General features: G+C 46.3%; 1 protein-coding gene across 4 annotated transcripts in view; it reads left to right on the forward strand.

Annotated features, from left to right (window-relative positions):
* The window catches only part of LPAR1 (lysophosphatidic acid receptor 1), a 73,833-nt gene extending 56,698 nt beyond the window's left edge, over positions 1–17,135 (forward strand). For 3 of the 4 annotated variants that reach the window (XM_075527181.1, XM_075527180.1, XM_075527182.1), the window contains exon 4: positions 16,190–17,135. In XM_075527181.1, coding sequence (XP_075383296.1) covers positions 16,190–16,491 — 302 coding nt within the window. In that variant the 3' untranslated portion in view covers positions 16,492–17,135. The remainder of the gene's footprint in view (positions 1–16,189) is intronic. The other variant, XR_012779012.1, reaches the window with a different exon arrangement.
* Positions 17,136–22,322: the final 5,187 nt, after the last annotated feature.

Here is a 22,322-nt window from a genome sequence, read left to right on the forward strand (position 1 = left end):
TCTCCTGGTTTGGGGAGGGTAGGAAGGGAAGCGGGGTCCAGCGGTGCTCCCCCACCTCCCCGTTCTCGCTCATTCCCTTCCCAGGCATGCACAGCTCGGGTTTTGCAAAACCCCCGTGGTTCAGGCACTGGTGCAGGCTTCTCCGGCTGTGGGTCAGGCGGGAGGAGAGCAAACTCCAGGCGTAAGCTCTGTCAGTAAGGGAGGAGGGCGGCTGAACCACAACCAGGAACCATGTCTTGTGCGCTGCAGCACGGAGCTCGCCAACCCAAGCCGCTCCGCTGGGGTCCCAACGCTGCGGGCTTTGCAACGCGCTCAGACGGCTTCAGACATAAGATCAGCCAAACGCTGATGAAGGGAAATTAGCAGGGAGTGAAGAGTCTGTCCTGCCCAGACCACGTTCCCTGCCCTGCACCCATAACCATGTTCAGCCTCATTGCGTGCGCCAACACTGCATCCTTAAAAGCATTACAGCTGGTGAAACTTGGCATGTGCCTTCTCTGATAAATGCTGTTTAAGGCAGGAGCGTAGTCAATGATAAACACAAACCGTGAGTGTTTTCAGAAAAATATGTGCTAAAAGTACCACGGGATCATCAAACTTCCAGTAAAACCTCCCTGGTCGTTACCCTGTTTCCAGCCCTGTATTCTTATGCACATAGAGCATTAATGAACACAGTTACAATATCAGGGTTTAGATGGCAGGACAGCAGAGAGAGCACTGGGGCCAGTAAAAATGTTTGTGGCATCACCAGGTGACTAAGGAAGCTGAATGCTGATTAATTCTGGAGGACGAGCAAGGGGACTCATCCCTTCTTGCTTGCCTCTCCAAGAAGGTACCAGAGACAGAAAATCTGTGCTCTTCTCTTCCCTTCATAGTTTGCAGAACAGCTAGTAAGAACCCAGCAGATCTGACGCTTGTTGTGCTGGTTGGTTTGGCTCTTTATTATTTGAGACACAGCTGTGATCAATCCCCAGCCTACAAAGCCTGCCTATTAAAAACAAGAAGCTGGAGGCATGGGCTTTTCCTACAGCACTGAAATGGCCTCTCTGCCTTGCTGTATTCATCCCTAATTTTGCTAGCCTGGCTTTGTTATGGCCACTGCTCTGAGCTCTGCAGAAAAATGGTGAGAAGCCAGCAAGTATCACCAGGACCTTTAAATGAAGTCCAGCAAAGGCTGATCTGAGTTTGCATCGGGGCTCGTTCTTTATGCACCTCCCCTGCACGGTGCTGCTGTGTTGGAGTTTACCTCAATGCTGCCTCAATATTCCTTTCATTGTTAAAACATTTTAAAAGAAAATGAGGTCAGCTCTGATTGGCTTCGTTCAGTGTGTTGCTGAATGGTTAGGGGGTTTTACTCTTTTCTGAAGAAGAAGAAAAGCTGTGCATTTCATTTAGAGCAGCAGAGGTACTTCTTGGAAGCAATTACTTTGCTGAGTAGAAGGACTTTGCAAGTGATTTGCTTACAATGTACTAATTGCTTTTTTGTTTTTTGGGTTTTTTTAACCCAAAAATGCCTCAGTGGAGGGCCTTTTGCCTCAAAGGTCTCAGTTTATCTCATGCAGTTTCCCATTTGCTTTAGGTGCAAGCCCACAAGTATCTGCTAAAAAAACAACTGCAGAAATCTTGCAAATGCATATATCAGTGTGTCTATCCCAAAATAATCTGACTTAAACTACTGTGAGTTGTGCTGAATTAAAACATCTGAATGATCCTGCAGGCACTGTTTCGGGTGTGTGCTGGAGGAGGAGTACCCGGTGTAGGTGCTTTAATTAGCTGGCATTGCAATAAAACGTATTTCCTGTGTCCCCAGGTTCTGCCTCCTGGGCATGTGCTGGTACCGTTCAGCAATGCCGGTGGGCACAGCCTGTCTCCTTGGTGCTGTAGGTTTTTGTAACATGGAGCAATTCAGAAGCTGGCAGCAAGAATTTGAGGAAGTGTCTTTTTTAATCATCATGGCCCTGCTTCACCCCTTCTGCTAGTCCGTCAGTTTGCTGTCTCCTCAGCCCCATAGGTGAGCTGCAGACCTGTGCAGCTGCTGCAGGTAATCCAGCTGGAAACTGCCTTTATGGTTTGGTAGCAGTCTTGGTCCTTCAGTTCCTCTTTCAGGGGGGAACAGCAGCTGGTGTTATGCTAGTTAGGTTTTCTGTTTTGCAACCTATATCCATGATCGCAACCCTCTATTGTTTAAAGCAGAAGGATGGAATACAGTAGATGGCCTCAACATACTAAGACCTTCATTTGAGGACTGATAACCTTGCAGAAACTCCTCCACAGAAAGCGTATGGAGGAGACTTTTTCTTTTAGAGGCCTGCTTTCAATGCAGCTGTACCACTTGCGACTATTTTTACAACCGCTCCTGGAAGTCAGTGGAGTTACAGTTTCTTTGATGGCTGGCTCCCTGCTTATATGCTGTCCGCTTTCTTGGAGCAGAGAGCTCAACCCTGCATCTAGAACCTGTTCCCACGGAGTGAGCAAAGCAGCGTGCCGTGCAGATGTGGCTGGTGGGCATAGCGTCAGGATCAATCGGAGGGGATTAGATGGATCTAAGGGCCATTCAGAGCACGCAGAACAAATTAGACTTGCTTTTTGGATGCCACTGCTTTGTCATTCTCTGCATGCAGTCTCAGGCGTTCCAAGTGTGAAGCAAATGCTTTCACAGGTATCTTCTGCCTGTAGCCTGCACTGTACGTAGCTGATCTGCCACATCTGATCGAACTGTTACTAGTAGTTAATTTAAAAAGTAAAGTACTGCCCTGCCGTACATAATGGAGATGTGAATTATTACCAGATTGGCTCAGCCTGCATCTCAGAGACTTGTTTAAGATGTCTTTTGTATTTTAAAAACTTCTAGACGGTTTCGTTTTCAACTGCCAAAGATTTTACATTGAATGGCATTTAAATCCCTTATCCCTTGAGGACTGAAGTCCTTGGCAAGCAGAGAGTGCTAAAAGGGAAGAATTTTCAAGTTTTTGCCCTGCAGAAGCAGCACGCTCCGGCAGGTCCGTGGGGAGTGCTTGCGTGAGCCTGGCCGCCAGCTCTGCCCTCGCAGCAGCTTGCCTTCTCTGTCGCTGCGAGAGACGAGTTGGCTTCGCCCTCAGTCTGAAGACAGGTGACAGCAGAAGATAATTACTGTCGTCTTTGGCCGTCTCATTAGAGAGGCCACAAGTTCGGTGGGAACAGAGACGGCTCTTTCATGCCCAGCAGCAGAAGACCCAGGACAAAGCCGAGCTGCGGTCGAGGCATGCTACAGAGAAAGCAGCAATGTTGACGCCTCTTCCTTCCTTGCTTGGTAGATAGGGTCTGGATTTAAATGACCTTTGTCTGGCACTTCTCATGAACACCCCTGAAAGAGATGAAGGTGGCTGGGAATCAGCCCAGTTTTGGCATTGAAAGTACTTCAGTATTCTGCTGCAATACAATTGCTCTTTTATGAGTAGGTGGGAGTGAGCGAACTGAAAGAGAAGGCTTGGTGCCTTTTTTTTTTTTTTCCTTCATTATTGTTGTTCCTTTTTATCTTAGCCAAAATCTACACTCCTTTATGGGGACACTGGCACAAACTGCGTGCCAGAGGTCAAAGGAGGCACATCCTCAAAAACATGCAGATTGAGCAACCTTCAAAATAGTATGATAGTCCTCTTTTTTGTGGTTTCAGAGGCTATTTATATAGAAATCTGTAAGCCACAGTGACGCAGGATGTGGTGCTAACACAGTAGCTGAAAGGCAAGCGCTGTTCCTGGACACTTTTAGGTGCCGTACTTTGCTTAGCAGGGGTTAAATTTAGAATGGGAGAGCAGACTGCCAAAGGTAGAGATCTGTTCCCGAAAGCCAGCTGAAACACCAGGATCAGTTCAGTGTGCCGACTCAAGCTCACGTCTCCGATAAATGCACAAAATGTGGGGAAACTCGGTCATAGTGAGAGGACGCATCACTCGTCTCACCCAGAAGCCGTTTTAGTGGCTAACCCATTAAAGTGGATGAAACTGGGCTTCCCTCGTTTGTAGTGATGAGGGTGTCTAATGCATTCTGAATTTTTCCCTTGCTTTCGTTTTTGCCTGCTTGTCCTGACCTAATGGCATAAAACAGAACTGTGCAAAGCATCGCTCCCCCCATAGCTGCGTTCCCAGGGTTTTCCACAGCTGTGTACTGGTGAGGGAAAGGGCTAGCTGAAGACACCTCTTTTTTTCCCCAGTGTAATGCATGGTTTGGCAATGTGATTCTTGAAGCTATGAGTGGAAATAAAGGCTAAATTCTGTCAGTGCTGTCTTCTGTGTTTGCCTGAAGACTTTAAATCCATATAGATTCTGTAATGGTAAATACAAAGGAAATCACAGAGAAGCCGCCATTGGAATCCAGATATTTACCACCAGCAATGAAACATTACCAGACTTGTGCACTGTATTTCCCATTTTAAGTATGGGAAATACTGTCATTACCGCAGTAAAATTATATGCTGCGGGACAGTAAACACCCTTCCGACAGGGAAAAATGTACCTACTGTACACTGTTGCAGTGCTTCTTTCTGCATGATAGTATTTTTAATGATTCCAGAGACTGGCTTCATAGAAGTTGATAAAATACTAATCTTTCATTCTCCCAGACACCTAAGACATAAGTTACAGTATAATGGCATCTTGTCCAGACAGGGAAAATTAGATATTCCAAGGGAATTCAGAGGCATCTGTGAGAACCAAGAGGTAGCTGCATCCCTTTGAACCATGTCTCATCTTCAGTGTAGAAATATAGACCAAAAGCTGTATTTTATGCCCAAGTTATCAGCCTCATCTAGACAGGTTTAAACGAGTACATATAGAATTAAGTGCTAAAACCTGGAATTTACCCTTCTGATAAGCTGTCAGTATATACTTACCACAAGCAAAATTTGGGTGGTTCTTCACTCAGCGCTTCTCTCGTGAAGTGCAATGCCATGTCTGTCTGCTATCCCTCTGTTTTACCATTGCTATTTGTAGACACCTCGCTGATAGTCTGATAGCCCGAGCAACATCCGTACAGCCTTGCCACTGCTTGGGTGGTGAGGTGTGCAGGTGACTTACTACAGCACCCTTGTTTGTGTACAGTCTGTCCAAGGCTGCTTCTGCTTTCAGGCAGTATTTCGATTTGTCAACATTCACATGAGGAGTAGAAGGTCTTTTTGGGGAGCAGGCTTTCCTAACATATCCAAAAGACAGACTGATTTTCCAGGAAGATTTATTCTGGAGTGACATCCCCTTGACCAAGAGGGCTTTTCCCCTGTTGTCCACTTCACTCCGGGGCTCGTGCCCTTTGTTTTCCCAGAGGAGCACAGCTGTCACGGTGGATTCTGCTTCTTAAAACTGTTTTGTGTAACTGGTCTTAATGCAGTCCCCTTGAGGGGTGTCTACCACAGCTTAACCAGCTAGTTATAATCAAATAAATTGCAGTATGGCTATATAAAAATAAAAGCACACGCAGTTTTCTTGCAGTTGAGGTAGAGCTGCTATATAATACAGTTATTTTTAAGTATCTCTACCTTTTTGTAACACTTTCTCCTATTCACAGTCTGGTACTAGCATGGGAGAAACAAATTTTATTCCTATTAAGGAAGCAGATAGAGGCTAATATTTTTCTTCTAGTATTATTAGTTTCATCTTATGTAAGAATCAAAGCATATTAAATGCTTTACATATTAAATTGCATTCACCCATGGTTCATTTGGGAACTTGTGTTGCAACTGGAGCTTATCCAACCATAATACCGGTAACACTTAATGTCCTTAACAACAAGAGAAAATACAATTAAACAATCTCTTGTACCAAAGTTGGTTGCAATCTGCTAAATAAACTGTATTGTTTGAGTGTACCATTGTGACCGTCCCTGGGAAAGTACCAGAGTACCCCAGGGGGTATATGGATTTCCAAAGGAAAAGTGGGCAAAACAGGGTTTTTTCAACATCGCCGTGAATGATTTTTCTGTCAATGAAAACTGCAGCTCCTGGAGAAGCGGTGAAACACCCAGGTCCTAAGCACGCTAAATATACCTTGCGGAGGCAGGCAGAACAGAGTCCGGTTTGTGAGCCCTGCCTGCAGGGTGCCAGCGCTCCCGCTCCTGCCTCGCGTGACCTCTTGCCGTGAGCCGTCCCGTCTGCGTAGGCACGGTCGCGGTGCCACCAGACCTGGTCACCTCCAGCAGCCCCACGTCCGCCGGGACGTGAAAGCCTCGCCCAGGCCCCTAGGACAAGGTCCTCTTGCTGTTCGGGGACGGGTCTGTCCCCTACCCAGCGCCCCAAGTCGTGACCATGAGCGATCAGTGCCCGTAAAGAGGATCCGGGCTGAGTTTGGACTAGGGGATGCAAGTAGGATGCCAGATATGGACTAAAAGGCGGTTTCTTGCTTCTAATTTTCCCCAGACATCTGTTGCCTGCTTTTCTTTGTCCTGTGTCACCGTGACCCAGGGACACCAGTACCTTGAGCCTCAGGAGCCTCTTCTCAGCTGGGCTTTTGTGCTCCTTTTCCAGCCAAGCTGCCGCTGCTGATTTGGGACTGCAGGAGCATTTGTGTCCATAACAGAGCATAAAGGCTCGTCTAGAACGCCTGAAAGTTGAAAAAGACACCAAAATTTCCTCTCTGTGTCAGGTTTTTGGCAACAGCGAAACTCCGCAGGGACTACTGTTTGTCTTTACACAGAGATAAATACTCAGATTGCTTTGGCAACAGCCAGGCTTTTATTCAGAGATTAGCTTCACATATCTTTATGAATTTAGAAATCAGTTGGAATCCTGACCATTGGCGTTTAATGACTTCCTGTTTTTGTCTAAAATGCTTTTTATAGATAAAAGGCTTACTTTCTTCTTTTGCAGGGGTGGGGGGGGGAGTACTGTCTCTCTCCTGCAGTCACTAGATCAGCGGTGAATTCATTTTTCCTTAACAGTCCTTTGATTTGAGGGATTCAAATGGATGCGGATAAATTGCCATGGGCTCCAGCTTTCGGTTTTCTTTTTGGCAAGCGGATTGCACATGCCATCTTTGCAAGGTGTTCTTTAAAACCACGACAAGCGTACATTTGAAACGAGGAGGTATTCGAACACCTTTGGTTTGCAGGTGTCAGTTGAAACACAGTCCTGGTGTCCTCCATTTGCATTAGCATTTGATTTCTCCTTCAGAGACGTCAGCCAAGGAATACTTGAGGGCGGCTGGATCAGCTGGCCAGAGACCAGCGAACTCATTTTGCAGGACTGCAAGCAGCAGGCAGAGCGTGACACCAAGCAAGCGTTAACCTGGGCTAGAGTTTAACGAGCACCCATGAAATAAACCAGTCAGTTCTGATGGCTTGCTTCTGCCCATGTCTCATTTTCTCTTCAGTTTGTTTTGTTTAGTTATCGGTCCTCCCCAGGCTTTTCTGTCTGTTGCTGTTTCCAGCTTCAAAAGCTTTAGATACTACCGAGGTACACAAGGGCTTGGAGACCCACATGGTATCTGAAACATCCGCTGCTGCTGCTAGGCTCTGTGGAAAGGCCACCCAAGGTCCAGGTGGGAAGACACCCAGCAGACAGGACCTCCAGAAGGAAAGCCAGGAAGGCTGAGTGTCAGCGTACCCTGTCTCCAGCACTTGGAGCAAGCACTCAGGGGCAGCGAGCACGAAGAGCTGCAGACAGCGAGCTCATGAGGACTCCCACGGCTGCCATTTGCGAGTCCTACTGCAAGAAACCTGCTCTTCGTTACCTCTGGTCTGGGCTTGCAAACTGAAGCAGGAAGAGAGGACCAAAGGTGTCGGCCACCCTGAGAAATGGGAAGGCGTGATGGCTGCAGATGCAGCCCCACCAGCCAGAGGCGTTTTCTGTCGGAGCATTTCCATGCTCGGAGACAGCAGTCGTGCGGCTAGTGGTGCCAGTGGGGTTGTTGGCTAGCGGTTGTTGTTGGCACCGCGGTGGGTCAGGTGTATCTTCAGTTGGCCCTGTGTGCAGAACTGTGTCTGGTTTAAAAGAAGGGCTTTGACCTAAAGATTTGCCCGAGGAGCTTGTAAGAGTGAGTATTTAAATGATAAATTGTCAGGAGCAATGTGGTGATGTGAGCATTGGAAGAGAACAGGAGAGCAGAGGCCAGCCTGTAGCAAAGGAGTCCGTATGCCAGCAGGAGTATCAGTTGTGGTCAAGACTGTATGTCCATTTAGGAAGAGTTTTTTGCTTTATTTTATTTTTTCTGAAAAGAAAGAAGGCGATGAGGATTAAAGGGATGAACAGGTGAAATACTAAATATTAAGGCTCAGAACGAGGTGATGCTAACATACATGGGAACTTCACTCTTTGTGGGCAAGGCATGCTGCTCTTCCCAGCCCAGCAGAGCCCTGGGGAAGCTTTCATGTCAAGTCATTAGCATGTTTTAAACCGGATAAATGCTTCAAGAGGGAAGCAGCCAGGTTTTGCAGAGAGGGGGTGACTTGTTGACAAAGATCGCCATGCCTTAAACACCGAATTAATTCTGTGCACAGGAGTTCAAAGGTGAAGACAGATGTTTGAAGCAGACACATACTGTATTCCTCCTGGGACGGGGAAATCATTTTTGGAGCAAGATGTGATTTCTGTGTTCCTACATGAGCCAGCCATTATTTTGTGCAAAGTCGGACCAAACTCAAAATCCCAGAACAGGCTTCAGGAAGAAGTTGGAGTGTGTGTGTGCGTATAGCTGTGGAGAAGGTAGAAGTCAGGGAATGGATGCAGTACTAGCACAAACAGTTTATTTAAAAATCCCTTTGCAAACTATGGGTGCAGTAGACTGAAAAATCTGGCAAACCTGTCAACTTTTCATGTGGAGTTCAGATACCTGGACAAGCTGAGGTCAGGATTTTATCTATAATCTGCATGTTCAGAGCAGTTCAGCTCATGGGAGACTAGAACGGGGTCCCCAGGGATGGGGCAAGTATAGTGTTGTGAAAGACAGATAGCTCATACCACCCAGCTCTTCCCGTATGCCCCCTAGTTGTGTATTTTCTCTTACTTGCTTGGGTCCCCTTGCTCCAAATCATTGTATGAGAAGTACATGTAAGACACTGTTGCATGAATATGAATGTACATTTTATTGAGCTTTGCTTTGTTTCTCATTTCCTATTTTACACTGCTGGAGACATCCCCCTTCCTTTCACACACAGCCCCACCAGATAAATGGCTTGAAACCCAAAGGGGCCGTTGTGTCAAAGTCTCCCAGACACATGTCGGAGAAAGCAGCGTTTTGCACTCAGTCAGAAACTGCAGAAGGAGTGTGCTACAAATCTCTCACTCATTCAGAACTCATACAGCTTCCTTAAATAAAGACACCTTAAATAAATGAAGGGGTTTTTATAGCACCCTTTTCAACAAGACCATTCTTACTGGCACGCTGCGTGCTGCTCTCCCCTGCCTGGGGTATTTTTCAAGGACTGTCTTTCATTGTCATCCTCCCCGAGCCTTTTGGAGTCTGTGGATGGAGAGGCAAGCCTTTCATATCTGAAGTTCTGCAGATTTGCCAAATTTAGCATAGGATTATTTTACATTTGTTAATCTGCTCCATATGTGGTAGTCACATTTTATTTTTTCACATAAAAATTCCATGGGTAGAAACAAACCTTACCCCAATGCTGACTATTTCCAGCAGAAACTACAAATAACAGCAACAACTGTGTTTTCATCCGCCAAGAACTATAAGCTATATTGTGTAGTAATGGTGTGGCAAAATTGGGGGAAATGATGTCAGACTAGAATTAGAAGAATTACTCCTACACTCTGTATGTTTACAGCGTGATAAATGATCTTCATCGATCTTTTGCATATATAATAATTCAGCATTCATTTTAGATTTCATTCTCTAATATTTGTGTCTGGGGAAAACAATGCATAGCTATAGATAAGCGCTATTTCATGCAGTACTTATCTCTATTCATGCTATGCACAAGATAATACACAGTGTGATAAGGAGGGTTATTGATACAGCTTACAGATGGCTAGGGCATGAAGAAGTGCAGTTGTGTTGCAGCTGATGAGCTTGCTCCTCAGCTAGCATAGCAAGTGGCTTTCCCTGCTGAGGGTGGGATTGTATCGGGATGTGGAAAATGCCCTTTTTGGCTATGGTTTTGTTAAATAAAACACATCATCTCCCCATAGCACTGCTTTCAGCCTGCAGAAAGTGCAGCAAGACCCTGCTCCCTGTTGGTAACTGGCAGTGATGCTCAGAGCCCTCTCCTCTCCCCGTCACCGTTTTCCCAGTGGAAGAGGTGGTGTAGCCGCCCGTCACAAGTGCCGCTCTGAGAACCGGAGGGGATTTGGAGACCACAGCGGGTGGACAAGGGGAGGTGGGCAACAGCGGCAGAACGTGAATGTCCCTGCAGTTCAGCTGGAGTGGGTCTTTCTGTCTTTGATACGGTATTGCTTTATCCTGTGTCTGTAATCTTAACAAAACTGCAGACACAAGCGGGACCTTTTTTCCTCCTCCTCTCCCCTCACTCCCTAAAAGAGGCCCTTTCCATATTTTTCCCCTCCCTACAGACTTCTCTGTATGAGGAATTTGCAGGGTGAGTGTGAGGCCATGCCAGAAGACAATAAAGTCAGGGTCAACACCCAGGATGGGTGGAAGAGGGCACACGAACGGGGCACAATATGGTTAAGCAGGAGAAAAGGGGTGTTTCAGGATAGGTGTGCATTGACAAGAACCGCATCCCACCGGAGCCTCCGAGGGACGGCGGTGTGTGACTTGGCAGGGACAGAAGCGCTTCTTTTATTTTGCTCTTGTGAGTTAGAGGAAAGTAAACGTTCATGCAATAAATGCAGACTTACGCTGTCCAAGGCAAAAGGAAAAAAAAAAAAGTGCTGCTTAGGAAATGCTTCGCCTGCTAACCTAAGAAGTTGCACAAGTAGCCATCCAGTCTGGTCACTGGGAGGTGGCCGTGTGCGGGTCCCTGGCGTCCAGGCGGGATGTTGGAAGCTGAATTGCATCCTTGACCCGCTGCCCACCCCTGGGGCAGCACGGGGACCCCACGGCCCCGGGGAGCTGCCGGGAGGGGACAGCAGGCAAGCCTCGGGGTGCTCCTCCGTGCCACCCCCTGCCAGGGCTGGCCCCCCATCCCCGGGGGCTGGGTGCCAGCGTGCCTCCAGCATGTTTGTGAACTTCTTGCATCCTCCCCAGAGCAAAGCCTAACACAAAAATATACTGCAGTTGATCAGTGTCCCACTGAAACCAGGCTCGCTTTCTGTCTGCAGCAGCAGCAATAAAACGATTTAATCTGCAGCCCTAGGATAAAGCTGGACCAAATGCTCTTGCCATGCATGTAAAGGGACAGTCGCCTGGAATTCACTTCTCCAAGCCTGGGTTTGGATCTGTGCAGCATCTGCCTTTTGGCTCTTTGAAAAATGAAAGAAAGCTCCACAAGACACACTGGCAATGCTTTTCCCCCCTCTTCAACCTCTTTTCCTCTAACTATGTCAGATCCTTTGGGTATGTCTACTTCTCAGAAGGGGAGCTGTTACTTGCTTTGGTTCTACCAAGTTTTTGTAAACACAGGCATCAATTTAAGAAAGCCTCCACCGGTAGGAAAAAAAGTCATCCCAAATGGTCAGCGCTTAATGATAAACTAAACCAGCAGGCATGCTTGACTGCAGTAGCACAGAGGTGATCTGTCATTCAAGTACAGCCTTAAATTAATATTTCTGTGTTTTAGGAGGCTGTTTCTATCGTATCTTTTTTCCTAATTTATCTTTCTGTACTGTCTGCAATTTGTTGTGTTGATTTTGCAAACATTCCTGAGAGGACCAAGGACCTAGTAATGAGTGACTAGTTCGTCAGTGTTTATTCTCATGTAGCTTGTTTCTCTTCTGCTGCTGCTTTTTGGAGTTGTTTTCTCTTTTGTTTTTCTAGTCACTCATTTTTGTGTGATTTATCATGGCTGGTTTCATATGCCTACTGCCCACAACAGTTTTTACTCTCTTGCAATCAAACCTTGCTGTGAGGCCGTGCCGTGCTTACCCAGGAGTCAGCAAGCATGCAACTACCGTGGAAATACAATCCGCACTGGTGCACTAGACGAGGGTTCAAGAGAGATGTGATGTAGTCATATCGTGGTCATTGGAAAGTCCCCAGTGGACTTCTGCCACAGCGCAGCAAGACAGACTATGCATGAGAGGTTGGAGTTTCAGCCCTGGGTGAGAGGTATTACGCAGCAACAGAACATGGGATTAGTGTCATGACTGCTTTGTTGTAACTCAGATTTCCTGCTGTAAAATCTCCTTCTCAGTCTATAGGGACTGGTCCGCTCTCGTCTCCTTACATCTTTTTAAAAGCTGCAGTGCCGTTTCGCTGGGTCCCTCAAGCTTTCCTGTCTCATGGCTAGCCATTCGCCCCTCAGCCTGATGGGCATTTCTTCCTCACCAGGCCCTCTCTTGCCAGACCCACAGGGCGGACCTTGGCCATGCACCGTAGGAATGTTCCTCCTGCTGCAATTGAAGAGCTCGGTCAGCTTCGTGCGATGCCAGCACCTCTAAGGACTGCCAGGGTTGGAGGTGTCATCCCAGGGTGCTATCTGTCCAGGCAACAGTGCTCTTCAGCCGCCCAAGGACATACCATCTGCGATTTTATTCGTGCACGTTGGGCTCTCCTAGTGCCGTGGCATGACAATGACATGTCCACGAAGATGAGGAGATTTGATTCACTGAATGCAATAGATCTGCTTTGTAACTTATTGTAACGTGCGTTTGACCGAGTTTGTAAAATGTTAAGATGCACCTGGAAATTACTCACACTGTACTTGGGGCTGCTTTTAGTTCTGTTCCTGAGCAGAAAAATACATCAATATTTTGGTGTGTGCTTAAGGCTTTTTGGTACATGGCAGCAGGAAGCTTTTGGATCTCGTCGTTTTATTAGATGTGATATTTTTAGATCTTCATTCTTGGTGAAATCAATGCACAACAGATTTCTGGAAGGGGAAGAATTTAACCTCACTTTTAGTTTCATATCACTTTAGTTTGACAAATATTCCAAGTAAGAAGCAGAAAAAATAGATTTCAAGCTTTTTTTTCCTTCCATGGAAAGAATTCCATGTTTAACAGATGATGTTTCCTAAATCTGAAGTAATAGGAGCCTGACATTTTTATGTTCTTGCATTGTACCTAACTCAAACGTGCCCTTACCGTGAGTGATGCTTTCCAGCATTTTCCACGGTACTGACAGTTAAATAACAAGTGAGAAAACCCGAGGCATTGTTTGTGCCACCATTTGCAAGCACTTCACTTAATAAGCCACAGGAGCCATTAGCATGATGGGAAGTTTTGCTAGGAAAATCCCAGGGGCTAAAGTAAAACAAAACCCACTAGACTGAATGGGGCTGGCTTCAATGGCTTTTACTTCCCAATAACAAATGAGACGTCTGTTCAGAAGCTTGAAGCTAGCCCTCTTCGCACAAAGGTGCGGTCCCGGATGCTGTGTGCTCCGCTGCTGCATGGAGGAAATAGGTTGGAAAGTCAGCCTGGTCTGCGGCTGGGGGCCAGGGCAGCGGAAAGCCCACGTTACCCAAGCGGGTCTGGAGCTGGGCAGCGTGGGCTTCTCCGCTCGAGCCCACGTTACCCAAGCGGGTCTGGAGCTGGGCAGCGTGGGCTTCTCCGCGCGAAGCCCTGGCTGCCAGCGCGTCATTGACCCAGCACCTGGCCTGGCGTGAGCAGCAGGGTGGCGATTTGCAGAATGATGATTTCCATTCACTTCCAGAGCTGGGTGGGAAGGCGACCCTTTGTTTTTATCTTTTTTCAGTGTAGCATGAGCTGCACAGAGCATTTAGTTACTTGCTCAACCACGGTCCACTTCTTCTTGAGTGCAACCACGTCAAGCCTCAGCACGTAGGTTGTTGGACCGCTCCGAGATACTGAGGAGCCCAGAGAGGCTCAGAAACTCCACCTGAGACCAGTGTTCAGGGCAGTGGGCTGCATATGGAATTTTGTCAAAGACTTTGGGGCTTTCTCAGGGGCAAACGCCTACCTGCCTCACCGTACTGCTGCTTCTTGTTGCTGCTTTTAACGTACCCAACAATGACAGCAACAGAACGTTCTGTTTGACATGTTTAGTTTCTCAACAACAGATCTGAAAAAAAACCCGACAACAACAACAAAAAAAATGTTGGAAAATTGGAAGCTTTCAATTGCAACTTTGAACAACACTAGGAGAGCTTTCCTGTCAGCTCCATTGTTCCCACATTGGACTTCTCTGCTACAGGCCTGATGAGGATGCTGTCATCGTCTTTTGTCCTTGACTGTAGATCCCATGACTTGCAGTGTTCCCGTCTCTGATGTTGTTCTCCCGAGGCAGCCTGTAATGAAGAAAATACATGCTCAAGCTGGAACAAAGTCCACCGCTGCCTCACTAGCTAGGAGGTTGAACACAACACGCACAGTTTCAGCAGCGAGTGGTTGAATTTGAAAGATTGTCTTGGTTTCTGCAGAAACCAGCTCAGCAGAGCTGCTCCGTGCAGGGGACAGCCTCTGTATCAACCCGGACAATCCTGCAAATAAAGAGATGCGGTTTTGTACTCTTCTGGGAACAGGTACAAGGAAGAGACAAAAGACCATAGTCCTTTGCATGGGTTTCAAGTACTCTTTTCTAGGACTGCTGGAATCTGAAAGAGCTGCAGACAAAAGCTATGAAGCGGATTCATGAGTTTGATGCCACCTCGGCGTGGGAGAGTTTCATCCCTATTCTGTAAAATTGCTGCCAGCCCCTAACAAAGTCATTTGGCCAAAGACATCGGTGCTTTGTACTGGCAGCTGGCAGCTCGCCTCCCAGCTTCTTTCCCTGTGCAAGCTTTGTTGGTCAGCAAAGCGATAGGCATGGAGTGGCACTGTGGCACCATCGGTTGCAAGCAAGCTCAGTTTAGGGATGCTTTTTTGTACGTAGAAAGCCTGTGCATGGTTGCCTGGTTGGCAACCAAAGTCTGTAGCCCAGCGCACCCTGCGTGTTTGCAAAGCCCGTCGGAAAACATTCTTGTGTTTGATCTAGGTAGGTTTGGTATCCAAACGGAAAGGTGTCTGCACAGCTTACAGCCGCCACTGCCCAGGCTGGAAATAGCTGGCATCTTCCTGGCAGGCACAGCAAAAAGGCTGCGTGCTGCGGAGACTGACTGTAGTCAGCTGCTAGACCTGCAGAGAGCATCACTGCAGAAAAAAAGCAGAGGCAGTATGTTAACAAATAAATACCCCAGTGACAGGAGAACCTGTTTGAAAACAGCGGGTAGTGCTGGGAAGCCCTTATGGCTGCTGCCTGCGCTAAGCCTGCCCGCTGATAAGACCGTGGTTTCCACCTCAGCCAGGCATGTCAGCCTGGAAAATCTCAGGAGCACCGTCTTCGTTCTGACGTGATTGGTGCGTAAAGGCTTCCCCAGCAGTGCTTATATTTAAAACCTCTTTAACCTTGCAGGGAGTTAGCGTCTTCATTTAACTCGGTACTCCCAGTAAAGTTCAAGGCATTTGATTTCATTTCTGCATTGAACTCCAAATTTTGTTCTGGGCTTTATCCCACTCAGAGCTTTGCAAAGCAGAGAAAGGAGTGGGAAGCATTTTAATCAGGGTAAGGCTCTTTGGCATTTACACTATTGAAGCCTGAGGAGCCTCTGAATTTCTGTTGAATAGAGCCCTAAGAAAAGAAGTAGATCTGTTGAAGGACGACATTTCAGTGGAAGAAGGATGTGTGTTTAGGACTTTCCATTACATAATGGGGCTGAAATGGATTAACAAGACCCAGGCTTTCTTTTTCTTGAGAATTGCTGCCTGCACCACTCTTTTTCTATTACTGATGCTTCGGTCACAGCACTCACAGAAAGGTTTTCTTTGTTGTTATTAGTTTGAGAAGTAAATTGCAGCATTGTTTCTCCTGATCAAGAGATTGATTAGTCAGAGGTCTCTAGCTGAAGGGAAAAAATGTTCCTCATTATCAACTTTAAATGCAAATATATTTGCCAAGCAGAGACCGTTTCAGATGGAGAGTGTGGGGGGGAATGCCTTGCTCTTTTGATGTGCTGCCCATAACCATTTACAGATCTTTGAAAGGCAGCCCTCTCATCAGGTCAGTGAGGAAATAGTGTGGGAACGATACTCTTGAAAGAGAAAATTAACCATTGACGCTTCCAGTTGGATGGTTCTCATAGCGTCTTGACAAGTAACAGTGCATTAGTATACATGTGGGTTTTGTTGTATTTTGTCCGCTCTTTCTCTTCCTAGGTGCTTTCATAATCTGCTGGACCCCAGGATTAGTCTTGCTGCTCCTCGACGTTTGCTGTCCCCAGTGCAACGTCCTGGCCTATGAAAAATTTTTCCTGCTCCTGGCGGAGTTCAACTCCGCCATGAACCCCATCATCTACTCCTACCGGGACAAGGAGATGAGCGCGACCTTCAAGCAGATCCTCTGCTGCCAGCGCAGCGAGAACGCCAACGGCCCCACTGAAGGCTCGGACCGGTCGGCGTCCTCGCTCAACCACACCATCCTGGCTGGCGTCCACAGCAACGACCACTCGGTGGTGTAAAGCCGCAGCCAGCCGCGTGGCCGACGAAGAGCAGCGGGCTACGCCGCGGAGCGGGGCGGGTGCGCGGCCCCGGGGAAGGTAACCCACTCACAAGGTTTTCTCAAACACTAATGGACTACAAGTGCTTCTTTTCCAGGGAGCCCGACACACCGGAGCGGTCCGCCCCGTCCGCAGGACTGGCCGTGCTACAAGGCCTTTGATTTCTACTTTCAAAAAGTAGAAGGCAGATGCCTTGTGGCGGAGGTCATCGTAGCCCATGGAAAGCCTCGCTGAGACTTCGTCGGACTTCGCTGCGTCTTGGTGCCAGTCTGAATCAACTCTGATTAATTAAGCTTATACCTGCTTCACTGCATTTACATGTAGCCACTTAGTCTTTTTAAAAAGGGAGTAAAGGGGATAAAAATATGCCTATCATTTAATAAACATGTAATATTTATCACCATCAGCATGCTTGTGATGAACATTTTCTGTGCAGGGAGTAAAACTGTGCTCTAGTCTTCGTATCCTTAGCCACACTGCCGTAACTACAGTAAAAACAAAAGTATTTTTTTCTAATACAGGCAACAGGAAGATGATGGAAACTGACTCTTCTTACCGTCATTACTGGTGTTAGAGAGCATGCATGTTCTGTGTGTATGCAGATTGTTTTAATTATCGGGGGGGGGGACAAAAAGCTCGCTGTAAAGTCTGCAGGAAAGTAGAAAAGCATAGACTGTATTCCAGTGTTTGTTTAGATTATGAAATAAACAGTACTCTAGTCACAAGGTATTTAACGTTCTTCTTTGAAGTGCGGTATGAAATGTGTAACATGTGAGGGGTCCCAAGTTTTTCATGGACAAGTTCTTAAAGCAGGACACATCCCTAAGGCTCTTAAAGGGCTACAGTCAGGTTGGTAGATTTTAAAAAAAATGTATTTATGGCATTGGAATGCTTTTCTTGTTCATGGCAGAAAGCAAAGGGATTTTTAAGGTGAAAAAATGTATTCGCTTTTATGGAACCTTTCTTGTAATTGAAAACAAAACACCCTCTGCGTTTTTGCACTGAGAAACATTTGTAGGGTATCTTTTAGATGACGTACCTTCATTTCAAAAGCAGTGGGCTACTGAAAGCCAAGGTACAATTTTATTTTATAAAGTCAAGACAACATATGTAGTAGTCTCTTGCAAATGACTGGACCATGCTGCATGTAATAGCCACACGTGCACATTGTTATCAATAGCTAAGCTAGCAGATGGATTTTTTTCATATGTGGCTGTTTTGAAGAGAAATGCCACTCATGTGAATCTCGGTTACCGAGAATCAGTGACATTAATCAAAACTCCTTCACAGAGGTAAATGTGAGCAAAGATGGGATCTTGCTGATAAAAAACTTGGGACCTTTCTTTGGGAAACTTTGTTCTCCTAACAATGTAAAATATATCAACAGTAAATTCCAGGGGCCGTTTTTCTATTTGTAATTTGCCTCTATAACCAAAAAAAAAAAAAAAAAAGAACACACCCAAAAAATCCAAAAAATCAGGGGTGTATCCATCAGTGTAACATACTGGAATGTAATGTAAGGGGCAACATTCTCCCATTTGGGCAGGGAAGAAATGGAGGGGAGACGGTCAGCCCAGCAAAAAGCAGAGTTTTTAGCATCTCTTGCTGTGAAGAGGTGCTTGGATTTTATGCTTCCAAGCATAAAATTGCTTGGAAAAGGCAGTTCCTTGCTGAGGGAGGGAAGAACAGCAAGTGAGCAGAACCTGTCCCCACTGAATAAAGTGAGAGTTTTGCCACTGCTTTCAGTAAAGCTGAAATTCACCTGTACTGTCAAGCCAAATTTCTGTGGACACTGTGGGAGATGGAGTGGGCAGAGGGGATAAACGCAGCGTTATCTGCCAGTTGACCAAGGTATTGAATGTCACACTTGCTTTGGACAAAACAGCTCTTTTTTCTGACTGTGTTTGAGAGCAAGTGAATGTAAAGGCTGATTTGTTTTTTATCCACATAACTGTACTGAGAAAGGGAAGAACAGGCTGTATGAACTTTTTCGTTTAAAAGCATCTGCTTGCTAAGCCACTCATAAATTTTTCTTAGTGCCTGCGTGATGTTTGAGCTAGGGCAGGTAAGCAGAAGAAAGGAGAGGGTAAGAGTGCCTCCAAAAGCAGGGACATCTGACTGAAAAACAATTTGCTTTTCTCAAGAGTGCTCAGAGTTGCTTTCTTCCCTGGATCCAGGCAGAGCGCTTTTTTGGGTCCGCAACTTTCCCACAAAAGAAGGACATCATAGACACTTCATTTTTTTGGGGGGGTTGCCTTTCCAAGTGTCCTTTTTACTGCTGTTTGCATGCTATTTATAGGATCTCTCCTGGATAGGGTGGGAGGATGACGTTAAGAAACAGCAGCAAACATCATTCACCCCAGTTTACCGTGCTGAAAGTGTGGTGGTTTTGGAGGAGCTGCGGGTGAACATTTTTAAACCAGGGGTGCGATGGTTCGTGACGCACGGGTGGGTCCAGAGGCCCCTTGTGAAGACGGATGCCCAGGGAGGCTTTTCTTTTCTCATTGTAGTTGCAGCAGGTGGCAGTTGCTGCCCAGGTACATCGGTCAGCCCTTCTCCAAGGAGGCACTCGACGGTTCAAGAAGCTGGACCTTTTGAACTCTTCACAGCAGTTAAATTTCAGTCGTGGGGTAGATTAATCCAGGAGCACTTCTGGCAGCAGGTGGCCTTTTCTTCTAAAAGGTGAAGTGCAATGCTTTAGATCAAAGGCAACAGGATGCAAACGTTGCCTGTACAATTCCACTAAAGGAACTCACTGAGCATGTGGCTGCTGTTTAAAAATTTAATTAGTGCTTTGTTTTGTTGACATGATCTCCCTATATCCTTGAGAAATCTGATCTGTGGATTGAGTGTTTCTTTGCAAGCTAATGAAATTAAAGCTGCTGTGAGCAAAGAGAATAAAAGCAAGAGCTTGGAATAGAAGGATTCATTTGCTCTCTTCTTTAGAGTTGTTCCCATACCACTTGGTTTCGTCTCAGATTTTTTTTAACTTCGCTTCTCTGTTCAGATTTTCCAGCTTCATTGTGCAGTTGTAGAACTCGCTTCTGCTATGTGAAAACATGGTGCAAAGTACTTAGGGAAAAAAATTGCTCCACTTATTTTTACTTATCTCAAATCCTTCAAAAGGTTTTAGAAGACTTCTTAAAATACCAACGATCCTCCCACAGTCATTAAAATTCTTCTTTTGCTGGCTGCCTCTGGTCCAAGTAAATCCTCTCGAAGTTCAGATGTAATGGTGTTTGTTTCAGCAATTGTAGCAGTGGGGAGTTGTGTATTAAAAGAAATATGGTTGATGAAATAATTCGCAGGTCAAAGAAAATGTGTTTTTCCTACTTCATTTTTTCAGTGGCAGCACAAGTCCAAAAACTAATTGAAAAGATTGCCTTTGAATGAACGATTATTAAGTGAAATTTTAACTCCCTGTTGCTATCACATTTAGAGAGGCTGGATGACCCATTGGTCCACAGAGCTGCTAATCACAGCATTTGCATGTGAAAAGTCGAAAATATATTCTGTGTTTGACACACATGGCATTTCTTGTCAACCCCTTTTTTGCTCCATGTTCTCTGAGATCTCTTGGTAGGTTCAGGCTGGCTGTTCCCGGGGATGCTCAAAGCCGGGAGATAGGTGGCACAGGGAGAAAGGGCAGACCAATTAAGAGCTTTTCTTTTCAGTGATTCCTAAAACCAAGCACACCCGTCTCTCCGTAGTCCACCAGTAATGGGGGTTTTTAAATAGTTGCCCCAAGATCCACCATGGGTTTTTAACTCTGCCTTTCCCAACTAGTCACAGCTGTGGCACTGCTTAAACAAGCTGGCAGCGAAGGCTTGGCGTAGGTCACTTGGTGAAAAAGAAAGGGCAGGCATGCCATGTTCGTGGTGCAAACTAAGCCTGGGTGACTTGGGTGTCAAAGAGGGAAGGACGTATTTTTATGTCCAGTATCTTAGTTCTGCTTCCCCTCCAAAGTAACTTTTCAATATCGGCATAAATTTCTCCCAGTATGGTGTTGCACTGAGATGAAACTTTTCAGGTCACTCCGAGGAGCGTGTCTTGTGGTCTGTACCTCTGCGGGGGTAAGGCAAGGTTGGCCATGGCCAGTCTGGGTCCCAGGCACAATCTGTCACAGGAAACTCAAGCGGGCTCTGCTTCTGAAGCAGGTTTTGTAGCTTCTTCTGACCCCTGCATTGCCCCAGAAGTATGCTACCAGATACCAGGCTTAACTACTGTAAAGCCAGCTGGGATCCTCTCTGCGACGCTGCCACCGCCAGCTCTGTCCGTTCTCACTGCAGTAGGTGTCCACGGCTAAAACCACGCCGCTTTTTCTGTGAAAGAAATAAAAGCCCACCCAGCAGATTGTTCTCCCCGGGTGGGATTGAAGAGGACACCCCCAGATGGAGAGGCTTTGATGCAAACACCCGAAGTCTGTCTTTCAATCACTGCGAATCAAGGTGATGCAAAGCAGAGCTGGCAAAGGCATTTCTCTAGGGCATCGTCCCCACCCTGCGCCGAGGCGTGACCCCGTCCCCGTTGTACCTGTCGTTCCGTTGGGTCCCTTCTGACCGTGAGACAGGATGGAGCTGGCAGAGGTCAGCCTTGGCGAACTGGCTCTTTTCCACCTGCTGCAGAAGTAACGTGACCCAAATACAGGCTTTTCCTTTCTGGTCCTCTTAAGGGCTTTCCTCTGGAGCAGTTGGCAGTTGCAAGTCTACCTATCATGTCCTTTCTGATCAGTTCTTGCTGTTAGCAATCGGTCTGTGCTCTATGCTGATGTCTGTATGGAGGGGCTTTGCAACTGCAGTCTCATTTGTTCAGCCGAATTGCCCAGGCTTTACCGTTTGATTGGAAAGGCCACTTCCAATAGACAGATAGCTTGAAGAATATTAACTCTCACACCTGCCCATCCATGCCTACTCAAGAAAAAGCGCCCTTTTATTTCCTCCCGCGTTCTTCCCTTAGAGGATTTTCCAAGAAATTATTCACCCAGCTGCAGTTTTCTAGACTATCAAGGAGAAAAAAAGAGGTTGATATAAAAAAAAAAAAACAAAACAAAACAACAAACCTAAAAAACCAAGGATATTAAACTACACTGCTGTCTTCTGTGGTATATGGAAATCCAACCCGCTGATAAGCTGCCAGCATTTTAACAAGAGCTTCCATGAAATGTTCCTGTTTGCCTGTGATAAACTTCTGATAACCAGAAGTGTGTGTGGGAGACTCAGGAATCTGTTCATTTGTTTTCCTGTTTAAACAAAACCATGTTTATAACTCACAAGTATAGAGAGAGCCAATGAGGTTTGGCAAACAATTTTGCTATTAAGTGCACTTACTGTAAATGTTTAGCGGTTGTCTGTAGTACAATAAAGTATTTAGCATGTGTAATTTGGAGTGTGCAAGAAATACCCTTCATTGGGAGAGCTGGTATTTTGGATGTGGAGGGGAATTGTTCAAAAAGCGTGTCCGTGTGGAGGCACGGGCTGGTCTGTTCCAGGAGACAGCATAGGGCTGACACACAGGGACAGTGAAGGGGCGGGTTATTTAAAGTAAATCACTTAATAATAATTTCTGTTCCTGATTCCTACCTGCCCACCTTCCTTCCTTTCAACTCCACATTTGCACCTTTTAACCTCAGGCCTCCTCTTGTTACTTCTTAGAAAAGTTTTCCTGCGCAGAGAAAACAAACCCGCTGCTTCTTTTCCCTCTCCCTCTCCCTCTTCTTTCCTTTCTCCCTGTCCCTTCTCCCTTTTCCCTTCTCCCTTCCCCTTCCCCTTCCTTTCCTTTTTTGCTGTGCATGG

Source organism: Mycteria americana, chromosome Z, assembly GCF_035582795.1.
Source record: "Mycteria americana isolate JAX WOST 10 ecotype Jacksonville Zoo and Gardens chromosome Z, USCA_MyAme_1.0, whole genome shotgun sequence".
Lineage (NCBI taxonomy): Eukaryota > Metazoa > Chordata > Aves > Ciconiiformes > Ciconiidae > Mycteria > Mycteria americana.